Raw genomic sequence first — 20,145 nt, forward strand, 5'->3', positions numbered from 1 at the left:
AGCCAAAGCTTCCCAGTTGTTGCTCAGCGTTTCGAAGCTCCGCTAGCCCCGGGGGCGGCGGGAGAGCCTGCACCAGACCTCAGAAAAGCTAAAGGGGGCGAGACAACTGCGGAATTCACCAGCCCCACCGGGGCACTTCCGAGGCTACTACCGACTGGCACTTTTTCCTCCCCTTGGCCGACTGGATTTTTTTTTTTTTTTTTTAAAGCTACTTGGCAGCTCCCTCTGACTCCACCCACCCACCCCCAAAAGCCTTTTGCTTTTCTTCGGAAATCTGTAAAGAATTGAGCATCTTTGTTAATTGCCTTTGGGGAACCCGGGAAGACGCTTTCGCCAGGCTTAAGTCCCCTATGCACCGAGCCTGGCTTGCTCACCTTTGAACTACAAAGGGATCAAGTTCAGCTCGAGTTCCCTGCATTGGGACTGGGAGGAAGGATTGAGGGAGCGTGCAGGCAAACGAGTGGGAGAAGGGGAAAGGGGAAAAGAAGAGGAGGGAGGAGAGAGGGGGAGGGAGAGGGGGGAGGGAGAGGGAGGGAGGGAGAGAGGGGAGGGATCGAGAGAGAGCGCGGGGAGAGAGAGAGGCTGCAATCTCCTCCCTGAATCGCGCACAGCGCTGCAGATCCTAGTGCTCCGACATGCGGGCCGATTGCAGGTGAGGAAAGGCAGACTCTGCGGCTGAGAACCCAAACTTGGGCACCGCGCGGTGCGCACTACTCAGCCCTCGCCTTCGCGGGCGAACGGCTGCTGCAGCTTCTGGCTGAGGCTTCGTGACTAATGACCTTGCGCAGAGTTGTTAAGAAAAAAGAGAAGCCGGAGCTTTCGGGGGTGAGAAAGGACTGACTCTTTGGGAGTCTCTGAAGATGGCTTGGGCTGCTCTTCGGCGCTCCGGGGGCACCCGGTCTAGAACCACGCTGTGACGCGAGTGGTCTCTTCTGCTTGGTGCCCGAAGCGACCTGCCGGAGATTTTTTTTTTTTTATTCTTGGTTTGTTGACTGGCTCCCCCGCTGCCGAAGCAGAGTCGGAGTTGAGACTGGCTTGTTGCTGGCCCTGGCGTCTCGCGCAAGAAAAGACTCACGTTTGCCTAGGCAGCCGAAGGCGGAGCAGAGACTGAGATTGGAGTGAGTGGCTGAAACGTGCATTGGACTCTATTCGAGTAGTAGCCGAGACGAGTGGGACTGGCTGGCGCGGGAGTCTGCAGACTAGCTCCTCGCCGCCTTCCGGCTCCACCGCCCGCCTGCCGGAACGATTCCGGTACCATCCGACCGTGCGGGGACCGGAGCCCGGGAACCTTCGCCCGCTGCGGGGATGACTCTGAGGGATCGCCGTGCCTGCGGCGCCCAGTGTCCCGTGAACTGTGAGTACTGTGACTGAAAGACTGCCGGCGAGCAAGCGATTAGCACCCATTGCATGAATTACGAAACAATAACTTTCGGAAGAAGCAAGAGGAAAAAAAGAAGGATCTATAGCGCTGCTCACCCGGCCGACTAGCACGCTGCTCTTGCCCCCTCCCTCCCCTCTCTCTCGCGCCATCCTTTCCCGGAGAGGGGAGAGGACTGGGGGGAGGGCAGAGACCAGCCCCAGAGGAGGGGGACGCCTAGGGGGCTGCGGTTAGAAGGAGCAATAGCAGCAGCAGCAGGAGAAGATGCTGAGGATGCGGACGGCGGGCTGGGCGCGCGGCTGGTGTCTGGGCTGTTGCTTCCTTCTGCCGCTTTCTCTCAGTCTGGCGGCAGCCAAACAACTCCTCCGGTACCGGCTGGCGGAGGAGGGCCCCGCCGACGTCCGCATCGGCAATGTTGCCTCGGACCTAGGCATCGTGACGGGCTCGGGCGAGGTGACTTTCAGCCTGGAGTCGGGTTCCGAGTATCTTAAGATCGACAACCTCACTGGCGAGCTGAGTACCAGCGAGCGGCGCATTGACCGCGAGAAGCTGCCTCAGTGTCAGATGATCTTCGACGAGAACGAGTGCTTCCTAGACTTTGAGGTGTCGGTGATCGGGCCCTCACAGAGCTGGGTGGACCTGTTCGAGGGCCGGGTCATCGTGCTGGACATCAACGATAACACGCCCACCTTCCCGTCGCCGGTACTCACGCTCACGGTGGAGGAGAACCGACCCGTAGGCACGCTCTACCTGCTACCCACCGCCACTGACCGTGACTTCGGCCGCAACGGCATCGAGCGCTATGAGCTGCTCCAGGAGCCCGGGGGCGGCGGTGGCGAGGGCCGGCGCGCTGGGTCTGCCGACAGCGCCCCCTACCCCGGGGGCGGCGGGAACGGCGCGAGCAGCGGCAGTGGCCAGGGAAACTCCAAGCGGCGGCTGGACCCGCCTGAGAGCGGTGGCGGGACCAACCCAGGTGGCCGCAGCAGCGTGTTCGAGCTGCAGGTGGCCGATACCCCGGACGGTGAAAAGCAGCCTCAGTTGATTGTGAAGGGGGCGCTGGACCGCGAGCAGCGTGACTCCTACGAGTTGACCCTGCGCGTTAGGGATGGTGGCGACCCACCGCGCTCTTCGCAAGCCATCCTGCGGGTGCTCATCACGGACGTGAACGACAACAGCCCCCGCTTCGAGAAAAGCGTCTATGAGGCTGACTTGGCAGAGAATAGTGCCCCGGGGACTCCCATCCTGCAGCTTCGGGCCGCGGACATGGACGTGGGGGTCAATGGGCAGATAGAATACGTGTTTGGAGCGGCCACTGAATCCGTGAGGCGGCTGCTGCGCCTCGACGAGACATCGGGTTGGCTCAGCGTCCTGCACCGCATCGACAGAGAGGAGGTGAATCAGCTGAGATTCACTGTTATGGCCCGTGACCGTGGTCAGCCCCCTAAGACTGACAAAGCCACCGTGGTCCTCAACATCAAGGATGAAAACGACAACGTGCCGTCCATTGAAATTCGAAAGATTGGCCGCATCCCACTCAAGGACGGTGTGGCTAACGTGGTTGAGGATGTTCTGGTTGACACTCCTATCGCCCTGGTGCAAGTGTCCGATCGAGACCAAGGTGAGAACGGGGTGGTCACCTGCACTGTTGTGGGTGATGTGCCCTTTCAGCTCAAGCCGGCCAGCGATACAGAAGGTGACCAGAACAAGAAAAAGTACTTCCTGCACACCTCTGCTCCTCTGGACTATGAGACTACCCCCGAGTTCAACGTGGTCATAGTAGCAGTCGACTCAGGCAGCCCCAGCCTCTCCAGCAACAACTCTCTGGTGGTCAAGGTGGGAGACACCAATGACAACCCGCCAGTCTTCGAGCATTCCGTCGTGGAGGTTTACTTCTTCGAGAACAATATCCCGGGCGACAGGGTGGCCACGGTGAAGGCTACTGATGCTGACAGCGGGAAGAATGCCGAGATTGCCTACTCTTTAGACTCGTCCGTGATGGGGGTTTTTACCATTGATCCCAATTCAGGGGACATACTGGTAAATACTGTGCTGGACCGGGAGCAGAATGACAGGTATGAGTTTAAAGTTAATGCCAAAGACAAAGGCATCCCGGTGCTCCAGGGCAGCACCTCTGTGATTGTGCAGGTGGCTGATAAGAATGACAATGACCCTAAGTTTATGCAGGACGTCTTTACCTTTTATGTGAAAGAGAACTTGCAGCCCAACAGCCCTGTGGGGATGGTCACTGTGATGGATGCTGACAAAGGGAAAAATGCAGAGATGAGACTTTATATAGAGGAGAACAGTAACATTTTTTCCATTGAGAATGACACGGGGACCATTTACTCTACAATGTCTTTTGACCGAGAACATCAGACCACCTACACTTTCAGAGTCAAAGCTGTGGATGGGGGAGATCCTCCTAGATCCGCCACAGCTACAGTCTCTCTTTTTGTAATGGATGAAAATGACAATGCCCCCACAGTTAGCCTTCCCAGAAACATTTCCTACACTTTACTGCCACCTTCAAGTAATGTCAGGACAGTAGTAGCTACAGTGTTGGCAACAGACAGTGATGATGGCATCAACGCAGACCTTAACTACAGCATTGTGGGAGGGAATCCCTTCAAGCTGTTTGAGATTGATTCTACCAGTGGGGTGGTTTCCTTAGTGGGGAAACTCACCCAAAAGCATTATGGTTTACACAGGCTGGTGGTGCAAGTGAATGACAGTGGGCAGCCTTCCCAGTCCACCACCACTCTGGTACATGTGTTTGTCAATGAAAGTGTTTCTAATGCAACTGTGATTGACTCGCAGATAGTCAGAAGTTTGCACACCCCACTCACCCAGGATATAGCTGGTGACCCAAGCTATGAAATTAGCAAGCAGAGACTGAGTATTGTCATTGGAGTGGTTGCTGGAATTATGACAGTGATTCTGATCATCTTAATTGTAGTGATGGCAAGGTACTGCAGGTCCAAAAATAAAAATGGCTATGAAGCCGGCAAAAAAGATCACGAAGACTTTTTTACACCCCAACAACATGACAAATCGAAAAAGCCTAAAAAGGACAAGAGAAATAAAAAATCTAAGCAGCCGCTCTACAGCAGCATTGTCACTGTAGAAGCTTCTAAACCAAATGGACAGAGGTATGATAGTGTCAATGAGAAGCTATCAGACAGCCCTAGCATGGGGCGATACCGATCTGTTAATGGTGGCCCTGGTAGTCCTGACCTGGCAAGGCATTACAAATCCAGTTCCCCATTGCCTACTGTCCAACTTCATCCCCAATCACCAACTGCAGGAAAAAAACACCAGGCCGTACAAGATCTACCACCAGCCAACACATTTGTGGGAGCAGGAGACAACATTTCAATTGGATCAGATCACTGCTCTGAATACAGCTGTCAAACCAATAACAAGTACAGCAAACAGGTAAGAAGCATTTCAAATACATTTAAATACAATCCTAGAGAGGGTTAATAACCCTGAGACAGCATCTTTTGTAAAGTTGTGTTTTCTGTTTTCTCAAGCAATTGTTTACAGTTTTTAATAGCAGGAATTTAATGTTAAACTATGTACTATTAATTAAACAGATCATCTATGGAAAGTGCAACACTGTATTTTGTAAATTAGACCTATGGTTTACTAAGCTGCTAAAGGAAATATTCAAAAGAGGCAGTATTTTGCACTTTTCATTGCACCTGACAGACAACCCCATTCCTCTTACCTTTTCTGTCTCCAGAATAAATAAATGTCTAAGACATTGCATGGTCAGCTTTAACCAGACTTATTCTCTTTAGTGGCAACTAAGTGGATAATTACATATAGAGTTAAAATTTCCAAACTTACTACTGGTGTCTATGAAAATAGGACTCTATGAATGTTTTAGCTATGTTATACATTATGCAGAGTTTTACAGATAAGCAGATGCTGGTTAATGCAAATGTAGTACCAACCTAAAATAGTGAAATACTCATGGTTTTGGCAGAAATAATATCTTAAACATATTTAATGATATGCAAATATTGTACGAAACGATATTGCAATACTTCTGACATCTAAAAAAAATTTGGTTTCTAAGATATCAGCTATTTGCAGGTATTTGCATTCTTTATGTTCAGTAATAAAAGTTTGAAAGCCAGAATAAATCACATCAGTCAGTTATTATTTCAGAAAAATCACAAAATATAAAGGATTGATATACACTGTGTATGAGTATTTTGATGAATTATGATATACGCAAAATATAAAGGGCATATGAAATATTTGATATAGTTGTTTCTTGGTGGAATGTGGAAATAATTTAAAATATTTGTATTTTAAGGTAAACTTCAGAAAATATATAATTTACTTTTGAATGTTTTGCTTATATAATCTATAGTACTCAGAAAGTTTACTTTTCATACCACTGAGATTTATTTGACACAAAGCAAACAGAACCTTTGGAGACTGCTGTATCTAAAGCTGTAACAAACTCTGCTAATGAAATATCATCTGTATCTTTACTGCCAGAATCATCTCAAAAAACAAATCATGGTGGCTAAATAATATCAAATGATAGTTTTTCTATGAAATATGTTTGTTGAACGTGTAATCTGACAATAATTTAGGCAAAAGAAAAGGTTATTTTGTAAAATTCATTGAAGATATTATAGAAAAGGGATATTCCTTATCATTTGCATATTTATTAAAATAAGTTTTCTAAAGGTACTTTTTATGTATAAAGTGCTTTATGATAGCTATTTGGACAATGAGACATAGATGTAATATGCTCTTAGATCCAATAATCAAAACTATACAAGGAAACACTGGTTTGAAATATACTACATTAAGTGGCTCTTGATATGTCTTTTAATGTACATCAACCTGAGTTTTTAATTTATTTTAACGTTAAATATGTCAAAGTGGGGAGTTTATACATGTTGTGTATGTGCTTTACTTGGAGTTTTTGTTGTTGTTCTTTTGTTCTTCATGTTTTTATCAGTTTTGTAAACAAGAAAAATATCCCATTTAAATAATAGCATATTTATAAGGTTACTTGTAATTACCTATAAATAACTCTAGGTGTTTCCCTAGAAAATGATAAAATGGAATATAAAATATCAGGAAGAGATCATCTGTCATCCACTAGATACTATTTGTCCTTTGACTGAGTGGTATTTGCATTCTAAACTGTGTAATAGTGTGTTTTTGAGTGGACACATGAAGTGGCAGATTTATTGATATTTTATGCAAACACCTCATGTGTCCTGTACTATCACTTAAGAGTCATTTGGCTCATCAGATAGGGCCAGCTCTATATTCTTGAATATTTAAAACAGCCAATATCAAGACTGTTGGCATCCTGTTTAAAAGGAAAAGTGATACCCTTATAAATAAACTAGTCTATGATGCTAGTCTCTTCACTGAGCAAAGTTCACATACCAAAAGAGAAAACTCACAAAGCAATTGAAATAAATCATGCAGTTTGCCAAATGTGACTTTGGTAAGCTAGTTTGTCATTAGGTGTTCAAAAGATGTATAAAGTTTTAACCACAAGTAAATAACTGACCTGACATGAAATGAAGGAGAATGAAACATAGTCTCCTTAATGTAATTAGTGATAGTAATTGATACGCTTCATCTCAATATTGCTGTCAAGGGACTGGGGATCTAAGTACAAAGTTACATACAATATAGACAGCTAACATAATCAGAAAGGATCATTTTTGTTTTGATTTGTGCTTGTACCATAAATAGATGGTGTTCTATCTTCATTATAAAAAAGATACTGCCTTTACATTTTTGAGTTGACAAAATATATATTCTTTGATTAAACCTGATGCAAAAGTAAACAGTGTCTTGTTATAATTTTCCTTCCTTTAATGATAATTTGAGAAAAACATTAGGGTTGCCTTCTTTTAATTTCTTCTAGAAGAGATTAATTGAATATCTGAGATTTCATCTGATTTAAAGCCTTCACTTACATTTATAGTTCCCTGAATTGCCATATTCTAGTTCTTTTTTAGTGATAAAATATAAGTGATGTCTCTTATAGTTTTGCTGTCTTTATGAGAAATAGACTTTTTGAGGTATTCCTCAGAAGTCACCTTTACAGTTATAATAAGTTAAACCGCTTTATAGGAATAAAAGTCTACACATAACAATCCTTTCCCTTTTTTTTTTTTTTGTTTTTTGTTTGTTTTCACAGGCTTTAGAGACATTCAAATCAAGGTTCTGTAGTTACTCTGATAGAATCTAGGAGATGTGTGTTTCAGAGTTGCTGGAATTATTTCAGATATTCACACATTAGAAAAATTGATGATGCAGTCCAGGTCTTCATAGTTCTGACTTTTCCAACTGAAACAAAAACCTTTGCTCTCCCAAATAAATGTGTTTAGTTGAGCACAGTGTGCATCCTTGACAGAATTATTGAGATTAAGTGTCCATCTTGTCATTTCACTCTTGCTTTTTATGCTTAGTAAACCTCACGCATGTTGCTTAGTAATTTTGTGGCCTGAATGTGTAAACTGTACTTCTATACTTTTGTGTGTATTAAAAGAACAAGACATTCTGATTTGGTTTGGTTTTTTACTTATTTTAAATTACCAGTTTTCCACTAAGTGTTAAATGAATGTTTTTCGATTTTCTTACAAAAAGTAATATAATTCCAAAAGATTGATAGATAATATAAAAGTACAATTACTACTTTGCTCATTATTCTCAAATCTTGTTTACTTATTTTTGCAATGCTCTTATTTAGATAATGCACTTGAAAGTAAAATTTCATTGTATTTAGTAAATGGAAAAAAGTAAGGTCTTTTGTTTTTGTCATACAAATTAGATAAACCAATTTTAAAATCCATTTGTAGCTGATCTTGAGATAGTCAAGAAAAAAATTCATATAAATTCCAATGACAGTTTTCTTTATGCAAGGAAGTGTTGAAATGAACCTGAATAATGCTTTTATAGTTAATTAAATTTTGTTCAATATAATTTGTGCATAGTAAAAATATGACTCAATTCGTTTATAAATTGAAGTATCCTTCCAAAATGTGGATTTTGGAAGCAATTGGGGAACAGACCACCACTTATTAGAGTGATAAGCACTAAGAATTTAATAACAATGTTATTTACTAATGCAAATTACACTATATATATTGTAGTAGAAATGTATCCATTTAGTGATGCTATTGATCACTTCCTATTTCAATTTGTTAAGATAATATCTGTACTAGCATAATATTATTCTCCTGTCTGTAATCAGGGATACTTTCAAGAGGCACAATTAATTTACAGATAGTGGGTTTTCAGTTACACATTGCCTGATACCATAAGCAAAAGCCTAATAACTGATGCAGATTAAACTTTGTCATTAGTCGGAAGGTATCTACTAAATGGACATTATCTGTATCGCTAGATGCTTATGCAACAAGAAAAGATCACCTACTGATGTGATCTGCAATGAGTATTCAAATTTATATGCAAATTTATGTATCACGATTTGAGCCTTATCCCCAAAGACCCAGTGCCTTCACATTGATTCCAACTCAGATATCCTGAATAGGACAGAAAAAAATTGCCTCATAGGGTTTCAAAGGTTTTGTATCTTTATGGAAGCCATTCTTAGGAAACCCTATCCGGGGTCACTATGGGCCGGAACCGATTCTAAAGCACTTAACAACAACAGCAACAACTGCCACATCTTTCTTCCCTGAAGTGGCTAGTGGTTTCAAACTGGCTGCCTTTAGGTTTTCAGCCAAGTGCTTAACCACTGTGCCACCAGGAGCGCCCCCTTATCCAAACTCACTGTAAATTAGTTAATGACTTAAATATTATAACACTAAGTCAGTTTAAATATTTTAAATAAATCATGTATGTGGAAAAATATAGCAAATTATTCTTTTTTGTCATCTTTGATTAATTGCATGTTTCAGATATGAATAACTGTACATATGATATATACTATATCATAAACTCTTATCTCTCCACACTTCTCCACAGATACCCAGATGTATTCATATGAGTATCTATCAGCTGTTTTGCCATTACACATTTATTGCATGGTGATATTTGTACATTGATATGTGGGAAATATATGAGCTTTAAACACAAAATTGAAATTAAATAGATGTAACTAACAGCTTAGTTTCCAGATCAAAAATAATTAACATTCTCACCTTTTAAGATTAGACGGTCAGTCCCTCATTTTACAGGAGAGGTTACTGAGGCCCAGTATGGAAACATAATTTGATTAAGATCACAAAATTATTAGCTATATAAAGTGAACTAGACATCAAATCATGGAACTCAGAGTTCAGTGTTCTTTTTTTAGCTTATCATATTATCTTTGGGGGTGTGTGGAGGGACATACAGCAGTCCTCCAACTTTTTCTGAATATGCTAAATTAAGTACATAAATCTGTAGAGATTTACTTTTGCAAGCATAGTTTCATATATTTGAGTATCAAGATTGACATTTTTGTAATAGAATATAATTCTGTTTTAGGCTGTAGTTCTTACCTACTAAACAATCAAAGGGAAATTGCAATTCAAATATCCAGAATTTAAAAATAAAAAGTCATTCTTTCCCTCCTGTCTTAAAGGTAGCAATTGATGACCTACGTTAAGGCACTTAAAATGGTTTAGAGCATATATTCAACAAGGTGATTAGCAGAAATTTTAGCATTTTGCATAAAAAAGATAATAAATATAACTCCCTTCATTAAGTGTATCATTAAGTATGTCCCCAAGAAAATATATTTTAAATGGAAAACAATCATTAAGAAAGCATTAGAAATGTTTTGTACATTATAAGTGGTATTCTCTTTTCCATCAATGTTGATAATTCCTTTCGACTTCTGGGCTTTCTGCATTTTTTGAACTTTGCAAATGCACTTAACCTTCATAGCATCCTGTCTATGCAATTGTGAGAGATAATTTCCCCTACAAATTTGTTTTTCAACACACTTTCAGAAAAATACGACATTGTACCATATTTAAATTAGATGTCTGCCTGGTTAGGCAATTCACCCATTTAGTATATCAGATTCTAAATTAATATATTGAGGAAATATAGATATTGCATTTAAAAAAATGAAGTCTGAATTACTTTTTAAGAAAAAAAAACCAAGTAAATGCTTGGTAATAAGGTCATTACTTCACTTTAATCCCCAGTGCTATATGAATTTTTTCCATCTTTTTTTAGTGGAGGGGAGGATTGGAGGTTACTTAGGAAATCTGGTGTCACAGTTGTTTAGATCATTTATATTTAAGCTGTATATAAGGAATTATTAAACTATATATAGTAAGGCTCCTTTATTATTATCTGCTGTGGCTGTAGAAATGGTGAGATCTGTTTACATATGTCTTGAGAAAGCTTTGTTACTCTTTCTTTTTAGCTCTCAGAATCTTTTCTCTAAACCAGGGTCTTGCTTGTGGTACATTATACAATGCTTTATTTAGCATTAGTGTTGTGGGAGAAATCACTTCCAAGAAGAATTGAGCTGAAACCACTAAAACTAATCTTAATTATCACTTCTGGTGAATTAATGTTTTACAGGCAGAATAAAGGTTTATTTTCAGGAATTTACTTGTGTTTGTATTGAACTCTAATGCTGTGTACAAACAAAAAAACTATTAAAGCTTTCAAATAGTACTCTCAGACATGTTCGCTTTTATCCCGCTCACTATTTATTATTTACAAACACATAATTTGCAAATGCAAATCTTCTGTCCCAAAACCTCTACCACAACATTCAGATTTGGGCATAAAACATTGGGGAAAATTTTTTTATCGTAATTTTTTTTACCTGCATAAATCTTTATTTTCCTTCTTTCAGATGCGTCTACATCCATACATTACTGTGTTTGGCTGAATTCCACTCTAATATGATGCTCCTTTATGCACCATACAGTGATGACCTTGCTACTCCGAAACCTGCTGGAGCCTGCCCTTGGCCGTGGGGTGTCAGCCAATCACTGCATGTTCCGCCCGTGCATTTCATTTTCAACACCCCCCCTTCTTGATTTAAGAAAAAAAATAGTATTGAAATAAATAAACGTATAAAAGAAACAGTATTAATACAAAAACGTGTTACTAGTAGATAGCTAAGTCACCAGCAACTCCATTTTCAAGGAGGTAGTTAGCAGAATTTCATAGTGAAGATTTCTAAAAAAAAAACATTATTCAACAATAAATTTTAGATGATGGCTTTGTGAGAACAGACAAAAAATTAAGTCTGTATGATATTTGTCTATAATACATAAAATGCCTACTTTTAATTAAAACCTAAATTAATCAGTATTGTAAAGTATTGTGTACGTTTTTCCAGGCCACCACATAATTTTCTTAGAATAAAGGTAGTGTTTTGTTCTCATTATGTGTGTGCATTTCTAAATATATTTGTATGTGCATTCCCACATATGTGTCTGCAAAGCTTGGGGATATACTTATAACAAATTTACCTATAAAATAAAGTTGACGGATTCATTTTATGTTTATCACAGACACTGCTGCAAATTCTTATTTCCTTAATCTTGTAGTACTAGCCAAAGTATCTGTAGAATTTTAATGTTTTATTTTATTGGTCACATTCCTTAAGAAACTCTAGAATTTTTCAATTAAGATTTACTGAAGTCACTATTTGAGGGGACTATATTCATCTGAAGCCTCATCTGTTTGTTTAGACAACATGAACTTGAATAAAGTTCTAAGAACTGAGTATTTTGCATATTGGTGAGAAATCGACTGAATTTTAGCTTTGTAATTGATACTTTCCCAGGATCTCTGGTAGCATAGTTCTCAACTGCTAACAGTAAAGTTGATGGCTCAAACCCACCAGCCTCTGCAAGAGAGGAAAATGGAGAGAAAAAAGTCTGCTTTCTGAAAGATGTAACAGCTTTGAGAAACCTATGAAGCAGTTCTCCTCTGCCCTGTAGTCAGAACTGACTTGATGACAATAGGTATGTGATGCTCTAGGTTTTGTCCTGGAATCTTGTGGAAGATGTCTCAAACTCTCTGTGTCTGTGTATTTATGTTCATATTTGTTATGTCTTTGTGTTTGCTTATGTATCTAAAAGTAAGTTTTTCATATATAAAATATGAGAATTTTATAAACCAGTTACTACACCACTTGCTCTTTTAAAGTTGCCCCAAGTTTTGAACTACTGTCCAGTAATGCCAAATGCTTGTGATATTTTTGTGACTCATCTTCAAAATGTGTGAAAGTGATAGGAAATGGACTCTTAACACATGAAAATCCCAAACGTGTTTCTGAGAGTTTCTGTTCTGCTAGCCGCCAATATAAAATCTTGTCAAAGGGAAATTTTTAGAACTATCAATGAGACTATAATGAAATTCCTAAGTAAAATGAATCATTCTCAATTCTTATTTTGTTTAAGCATAAGGACCAGTGCAAGAATATGATAAAAAGTGCCTTTGTCACTTTCTTCTTGGAAATGCATGTTTTCTCATCTGCAGTAGTAAACTTCGTTGTTGTTTTAAGTACCATTGAGTCTGTTACAGATTTTCTGAAACTTTGAATCTTACTCGTCTTTTTCCTGCGGTAAACTTCATTGTTTCTGTTGTTGTTAAGTGCTGTCCAGTCAAGCTAAGACTCATAGTGATCCTGTATAGGGTTTCCAAGAAGTGGCTAGTGAGTTTGAACTGCCTACCTTGTGGTTATATAGATCCAGTGTTTTTAACCCACAATGTCACATTTAAAATGTGAATCAAGTAAAGAATAAGTTATACAAAACAAAAGAAAGAAAAGCCAGAATTTGTTTTTGTAATTTTTTTAACTGCTAAAGAACAGATTTTCCTATTTCTTACAATACTGAGGGCTAGATGTCCAAATCAGGGTGGTGCTATGATAATTCCTCTTGTGAGTTTTGAAAGAGGAACTGGTATATAACTCTTCTAATTTCTGGTGGCTGGCAGCGTCTTTGCTTTCCTTGCTGTTTATTCATGCATCTGCCTCACCATCACCTACTGTCTCTTTCTCCCTGTGTGTGACACCCATTTTATAAGTCACCACTTAGAAGGGATTCCAGTTAGCACCCACCTTACTCTAATACCACCTCATTGAATTTGGTAACAAAAGGAAAAGCCTACTGCCTTATAAGTCACATTCAGAGTACAGATGTAGAACGTCAACATAGCTTTTTAGGAGACATCATCTGTAACACGAAGTCACTGTTTTTAATTTTGCTTATCCAAAGTTTCAAATAAATGAAAAGCAAACATTTTAGAATAAAAGTTTGCTTGTAACCGAAAGTGAGTCAAGACAGGGTTCTGCAAGTCATGTTCCTTACTGTATAATGGGACTGAGTGAGAATTTGATCAACAAAGAATATTGACTGTAAAACAAGGCCCATCTGAAGCCATGGATTCAGACCTGAGCAGAGTCAGCACTTAAGAAACCATCCATTTGAGTGGCCAGCGTGCTTTGAAACTATCAATGAAAGCTATTATCATATCACAGGGTTGATGCTGTTGTTGTTATTGTAGTTAGGCACTGTTAAGAAAAGGCCAGAATTTTAAGTTAAAGTGCAACCATAAAGAGGGAATAAAATTCAAAGTCAGCATTTTACAAATTTGAGTTTCAACACAGTACTGAGGCATGAAATCACTTTAGTGGGCCTCAACCACAATGAGAAAGATATGAAACAAAGTAAAAATTCAGAGTCTGCCACCTATATAAAGAGTAAATATTGTTTTGTGCAATTTTTGCTTCATTTATGTTTGTAAACATGTCTGTTTGTGTTCCTGTCTTTAGTTGCTATGTAAGTAGATTTTTTTTTTCTTATGATGTAAAGTAAGTAGTAAAAAACCACTGCTTTTGGGGTATGGAAGTATGACTATTTAGTATTATGATTGGGCAAAAAAACCTAATCAAAGCAAGCAAAACTCTGCCACAGAGATTTAGTGTACTATGACGCAGAATCAGAGTCATCAGCAGCATACTTATTGCAGGGCATTTATCAACAGCAAACAGCTTTTGAGACATCTTAGCAATCCTTTGCTCTTTCTGCAAACTTTTTTTTTTTAAACCTTTGAATATTTGCCTTTGGTTCACTGTCCAAGGACATGCTTTTCTCCACTTCCCACCCCTACTTACTGTTATCTGGATCTCAGGTCTCCTGACCAGTCTCCTTTTCTATTACTGGAAGAGTTACTCTTTAGGGAAGTGGCTATGGAAGATGGAGTTAGACACAGAATTACTCTCACAGTCATCATTATATCTTAGCCTTTGACCATTGTATTTTACAATAACTCTCCTTTACAAAGTCTAAAAGGAATATGAGAATGCTAGAAACTGATCTATCCAGAGCAGTTAACTCATTAACTAATTATTAACTAATATCAAAAGATTGCTAATATAAAAAAATAAATTTTTTCTTTGAATATTTTTAATAGCACCATTGTTACTGGGTGAGACACAAAAAAATAATAAGATAGTTTTTGTCCTCGTAGACAATTTATTAGTAATACAATTATAGAGTTCTAAGTGATAGTTTATATTTCCATCATGTGTGTTCATTTTCAAAGCATTTTCATATACACTCATTTACTCTTCAGAGCAAACTTCCAACTTCAAATAAAATTGCATTATCATTTCTGAGTTGAGGAAACTAAGAAAGTGAACAGCTCTTTGATGAAACTTGTTTACAAACTTTGTAGTCTATGAAGAGCTATCCAGTCCGGATACTAACAACGTTTGAGGCATTTGTGTCTTTGAATGCAATATACCTCAGATATCTTCACTTACCTGAGAAAAATCTTCTCAAAAGAATTGTTAGAAACAGTCACAAATTTTCAAACTTAGTACTGAAAAAAAAAAACCCCAAAACAAACAAAAGGTTGAAAAAGGGCTGTAATTTGGAGATCTAATTATCTGGATTTGTAAATATTATACTACATACCATAATAATAGTTAAAATCTTCAAGATTAGACAAAGCACGCTAACCCTAGCTTCATTTTTGAGGTTATCCATCGAGACCTTTTCAAGGTCTCTTAGAAGTAACTCCACAGCTTGAAATGTCTCTTCTCTCTCTGGAAATAATTCTTTGCCTACAATTTAGCAAAATATTTTCTTTTGATGTGTGGTTTTTCAGACCTTTAATTTTGTAGAGAATTTAATGATTTGCTGTACCTTCAATTTACAGTGCAAAGTTTAGTGGGCAGAATCCTGGTGTGGTGCTGTGGGTTAATGCACCAGACTGCAAAGCCGTTTGAACTGCAAGGTTGGCAGTTCAAGCTCACCAGCTACTACTTGGACACCCTATACAGGGTTGCTATGGGTCAGAATTGACTAAACGGCAAACAACAACAACCTTAATGGGTAAAACTGCAAAAATGATGTACCTAGATCAGGGAATACTTGAATCTCAGAGGGCTGGTAAAAGTGTGTCCTGTTCATCACTGTATTCATAGTGTCTCGTAAAGTGTCTTGCATATACAAGGAACTCATATGTATTCATTGAACAAATGAATGAGGGGTATGGGATTTGGTGATTAGGTAGCTTTTGATCCACATAAGATCACCAGAATATGCTGTGACCATATTATAACAGGCTCTGAGAGCATGCTAACTGATTTTTTTTTCCTGCTCAATGGAAGTTCTTATGATGAAAAGCTACCTACGATGTTAACTATGAGTCCTTGTGTGGTGGCACTGTGGGTTAATGCACTGGACTGCAAAGTCATTTTGAATCTCAAGGTCGGCGGTTCAAACTCACCAGCTGCTCCTTGGAAATTCTATTCAGGATTGCAATGGGTAGACTCAACAGCATTTAACAACAACGTTAACTGGAGTTCCTGTCCTTGTATATGTGGTATATGACTCTTGTTTCAATAGTGAGTGAATATTTATCTGAGCTTCCCCCTTCTTTTCTAATTATATAAACACCGAACCCTTTTAAAAAATAGTGAATAAATCTAAATTAAAGCAAATACAAAGGCAAGTAAGGGAGGCACTGGCCACGAAGTAGACTTCTGACATGTTTTGAGCGATGTAAAGAAGGATTAGGTAAAGATGAGTTTCCAGTATTATTCTGTAATCCTTATCTGAGCAAACATAGATGCACTTAGGCCAAAATGAAGACAAGAGGCTCTGTATTTGTGGGTTTATATTTTCCTGCAGGTAATATTTGTTCACTCAGCCAACTCCTGCTCTGATCACTGATAGAAGATAATTTTTCCTTTTTAGGGAGCCCATGGTGAATGAACAGTCATTAGTATAGGTGATAGCTTAGAGTGTCTGTAAAGAGAAGTGTTTATTAGTTTTACTAAAGGAAGAGACATAGAAATGGATCTGTGCCTTTCCTTGGGAAAAAGAAGCAGTGGGGGAAGGGAAGATGGTAGGCTAGGAGTGGAAGCAGATTAATGCCTCCAACTCCAAAGCTCTCCCAAGGAGCTCCCAATAGTCTAATGCACACCTCTTTTTAAATGCAGATCACCTTTGGAAGAGTTCTATTGAGTCTTTGACACACCTGGGTGTAAATTACTTTAAGCAGATAACTAGGTCAGCACCTCTGGAAGCTCAATGGTCTTTAAGAAATGGGGACTTTGTTTAGGTCACTGAAAGGGTGGCAGCCTTCAGTGGCTTCAATGATTGACAACCCTGGTTAGGCACCAAGTGTGTCAGACTCCAACTAGCATTGGGAGAAGCAGGATGAGATGCATTAAAAAGGATGTTATGGCCTTCAATTTTGGCCAAGGCCCTGATCATCATGAGATGCCACTAAACATCTCAGTTTTTTACGATTATAAGAGTGAAATGTAGTAAATCTCCATCGCCTCCCTTATAGCCCAGCTTTGTTGTTGCTTCCATTTGGTTTTGGTTTTCAGTCTAAAATATTCAATCCAATTGCTTTGTCTCTATTTTTTTGCCTCTGCACTTGATGAGAAAGGGAAGAGCAAGGAAGTAAAAAGAGAGATAAAAGTAGAGACTATGATAATATACTTCAGCTACTCCAGAGTATTTTATGAGACTTATTAGAGGCTGCTGAGTCAATTTTTGGTTTATAGTGACCCATTTTGACAGATTAGAATTGCCCCCAAAGAGTTTCCTAAGCTTTAGTTTTTGCAGGAACAGATTGCCAGATCCTTTGGTATGGAGCCTCTGGGTAGGGTTCTACTGCCAACCTTGCAGTTAGCAACCAAGTGCTTAACCATTGAGCAATTAGGGATCCTTGGTAATAAAAATAGTTTCAATTTATTGAAATTATTATTGTCCTGCAGCTGTTTAATTTCCAAATTGTGTTTGAGGAAGCTAGACCCTAAAGACCCCATGTGTATTAGAGTAGAACTGTATACTCCATAGGGTTCCCAGTAGCAGAGTTTTCAGAAGTAGATAACTACACCTTTCTTGGGAAGTGCCTCGGGGTAGACTTGAACCTCTAACACTTTGATCAGAAGCTGACTAAGTTAACCATTTGCAGCACTCTAAAAGGCTACGTTGTAGATTTGTTCTTGGAATGGATGAAAAGCTTTCACAAATTGCTATAGATTTTGTTAAATACACAAGTCTATATAGGTTCATAAAATTTGAGTACATAATCTTTATATGCATATTATTGAATGTACTCTGCAATATTCAGTTTTTATGGAGATATGTTAAATTCAATAATATTTTAGTTACTTTAACTTTGCCAACCAAGAAGTGCATATGTTATTGTTGCTAAATGCTGTCAAGTCGGTTCCCACTTATAGTGACCCTGTGTAGGGCTTCTGAGGCTTAATTTTGTCTGTTGCAATGCCTTATCTTTCTCAAGTGGAACAGCTGGTGTACTCAAATCGCCAACCTTGTTGTTCACAATCCATTGTTTATCCTACAGAGCCACCATGCTGTCTAAGAAGTGCATATGTTGGCTGGTTATGTGCCGTGGAGTTGGTTCCAACTCATAGCATCCCTGTATAGGATTTCCAAGGCCATAAATCTTTATGGGAGCAGAAAGCCTCATATTTCTCCCACATAACAGCTCATTGTTTTATCAATATATTAAGTAATGTAGAATCAATATTTACATAAAATTGTCTTAAATTGTTCCACTAATGTAATTGGAGTTTTTCAAATGTTAATATAACTATTTAGCTTTAAAGTTCTTATATGATTTTAGCATTAAATTCCAAATAAAAAGCTGTAGGAGTTTAAGTATGGAGAGAAAGTCTGTTGAAACAATAATGCAGACTTAAAAATCACTCTTTTGTAAGGACATTTCTCAGTAGAGTTTTACACATGGTGGCATAATTGGTCTGACAAAGATCCAGTGGGTCTGATTTCTCATGGCATATGGAAGCTGCCAAACACATAACTGAGGCTGGTACTGCACTCCAAGTGACTGTCACCAACAATTATTAATGTGTGTAAGCAATAAACTTTCTTGAGACAAACTCATTGACAAATTTGAGGATTACACTTCTTTGTTGTTGCTATTGCACATTTCTAGTACATTAAGTACTTCATTAAGAAGTCAAAAATTCATGTGACATAGTATTTAACAAGTAACAAGGGACTTTACATGTGTCCAGTGTGATATATGAAATGATGGCTTAATTGGGTAGTGCAAGATAAACTCATCAAAGTGGGGGAGGAGAGACTCCCCTCTTTTTTTATCCTTTGGTGACAATTTCTAGGCAACCAAATGGAACAGCAACTAAATAGGCTTTTCCTAAGAAGTACCTTTCCAAGTTTCAAAACTAATTTTTGTATCACGCTCTACAATTAAAAGTGGAAAAGTAAGCAATACCCTTGTTCAAGGAAATGACTATAGTTATGCAATAAATGTATGTTGTTTTTTGTTTTTTAAATTTTTATTGCAAATTGAGTGATAGTTTACATGGGAGAACATCAGTTTTACACTCTTCGTTTCATTGCAATGATTGCAATCCCCGTCGTGCAACATCATTGAACAGTATTTGCTTCTATTCCCTCTGTTTTTGTTTTGTTTTGTAGACAAAAACACTCATGAATATGTAATAATTGAATGTATACATTTTAATATTGCATCTAAATCCACTTTTTCATTGTCATTAACTGGTGTATAGGATCAATTTTAGATGCCAAAATGGCATTTCTATGCAACATTAGGAACAAAAGATGGCAGTTTTTTTATTTTTCAAAATACAAAATAGATAGTCTTGGGTCATGAACACTAAAAGATGTTTTTGTTGTTGAAAAGCTTTGATTTATATTACAAATTAGGTATATTAGGTAATTGGATTATATTGCCTTGTGAGAAACTAACATGTTTTGCTGTTAAGTGTCACTGAGTCTATTCTGATTCACAGCAACCCTATCTATATAGGGTTTCTGAGGAGCTGCTGGTGAGCTTGAAGTACCAACAAGGCAGTTCCAGCTGACTTTGCAGTCCAGCACATTAATCCACAATGTAACATCAGGACTCTGCTGTAAAGATTACAGCTCGGAAACCCTGTGGGGCCGTTTCACTTTGTCACACAAGGAATTGACTCACCCAACTCAATGGCACACGATATCAACTTCTCCTAAAGGGTTCAGTGATATTTCAGATTTGCTACTTTACTATTTTACCCAAATTTGTTTACTCGGCCTTTAACAGTACCACCTTAACAAAACTGCTTGTCAAATATAAGAAAATAGATATTAAGATCATTCTTCTATTCTTCCCATTACCTACCTGGTATTTGTATGATCACCTTCTAAGTACAGTTATCCTCCATTTTTCCTCATTCATTTTAATCATTGTTATGTCATTTGGCCTTTACATAGTTTGTTATGGATGTTAGTAATATGCACAGG

At 38.9% G+C, this 20,145-nt stretch overlaps 1 protein-coding gene across 3 annotated transcripts in view; it reads left to right on the forward strand.

Annotated features, from left to right (window-relative positions):
• The first annotated feature begins 644 nt into the window (after positions 1 to 644).
• Positions 645 to 20,145, forward strand: part of PCDH7 (protocadherin 7) — a 700,269-nt gene continuing 680,768 nt past the window's right edge. For 2 of the 3 annotated variants that reach the window (XM_006876249.1, XM_006876250.1), the window contains exon 1: positions 1,643 to 4,813. In XM_006876249.1, coding sequence (XP_006876311.1) covers positions 1,643 to 4,813 — 3,171 coding nt within the window. Of the gene's footprint in view, positions 4,814 to 11,201; positions 11,663 to 20,145 lie in introns of those variants that run through there. The other variant, XM_006876251.1, reaches the window with a different exon arrangement.

Source organism: Chrysochloris asiatica, unplaced genomic scaffold (assembly GCF_000296735.1).
Source record: "Chrysochloris asiatica unplaced genomic scaffold, ChrAsi1.0 scaffold00371, whole genome shotgun sequence".
Lineage (NCBI taxonomy): Eukaryota > Metazoa > Chordata > Mammalia > Afrosoricida > Chrysochloridae > Chrysochloris > Chrysochloris asiatica.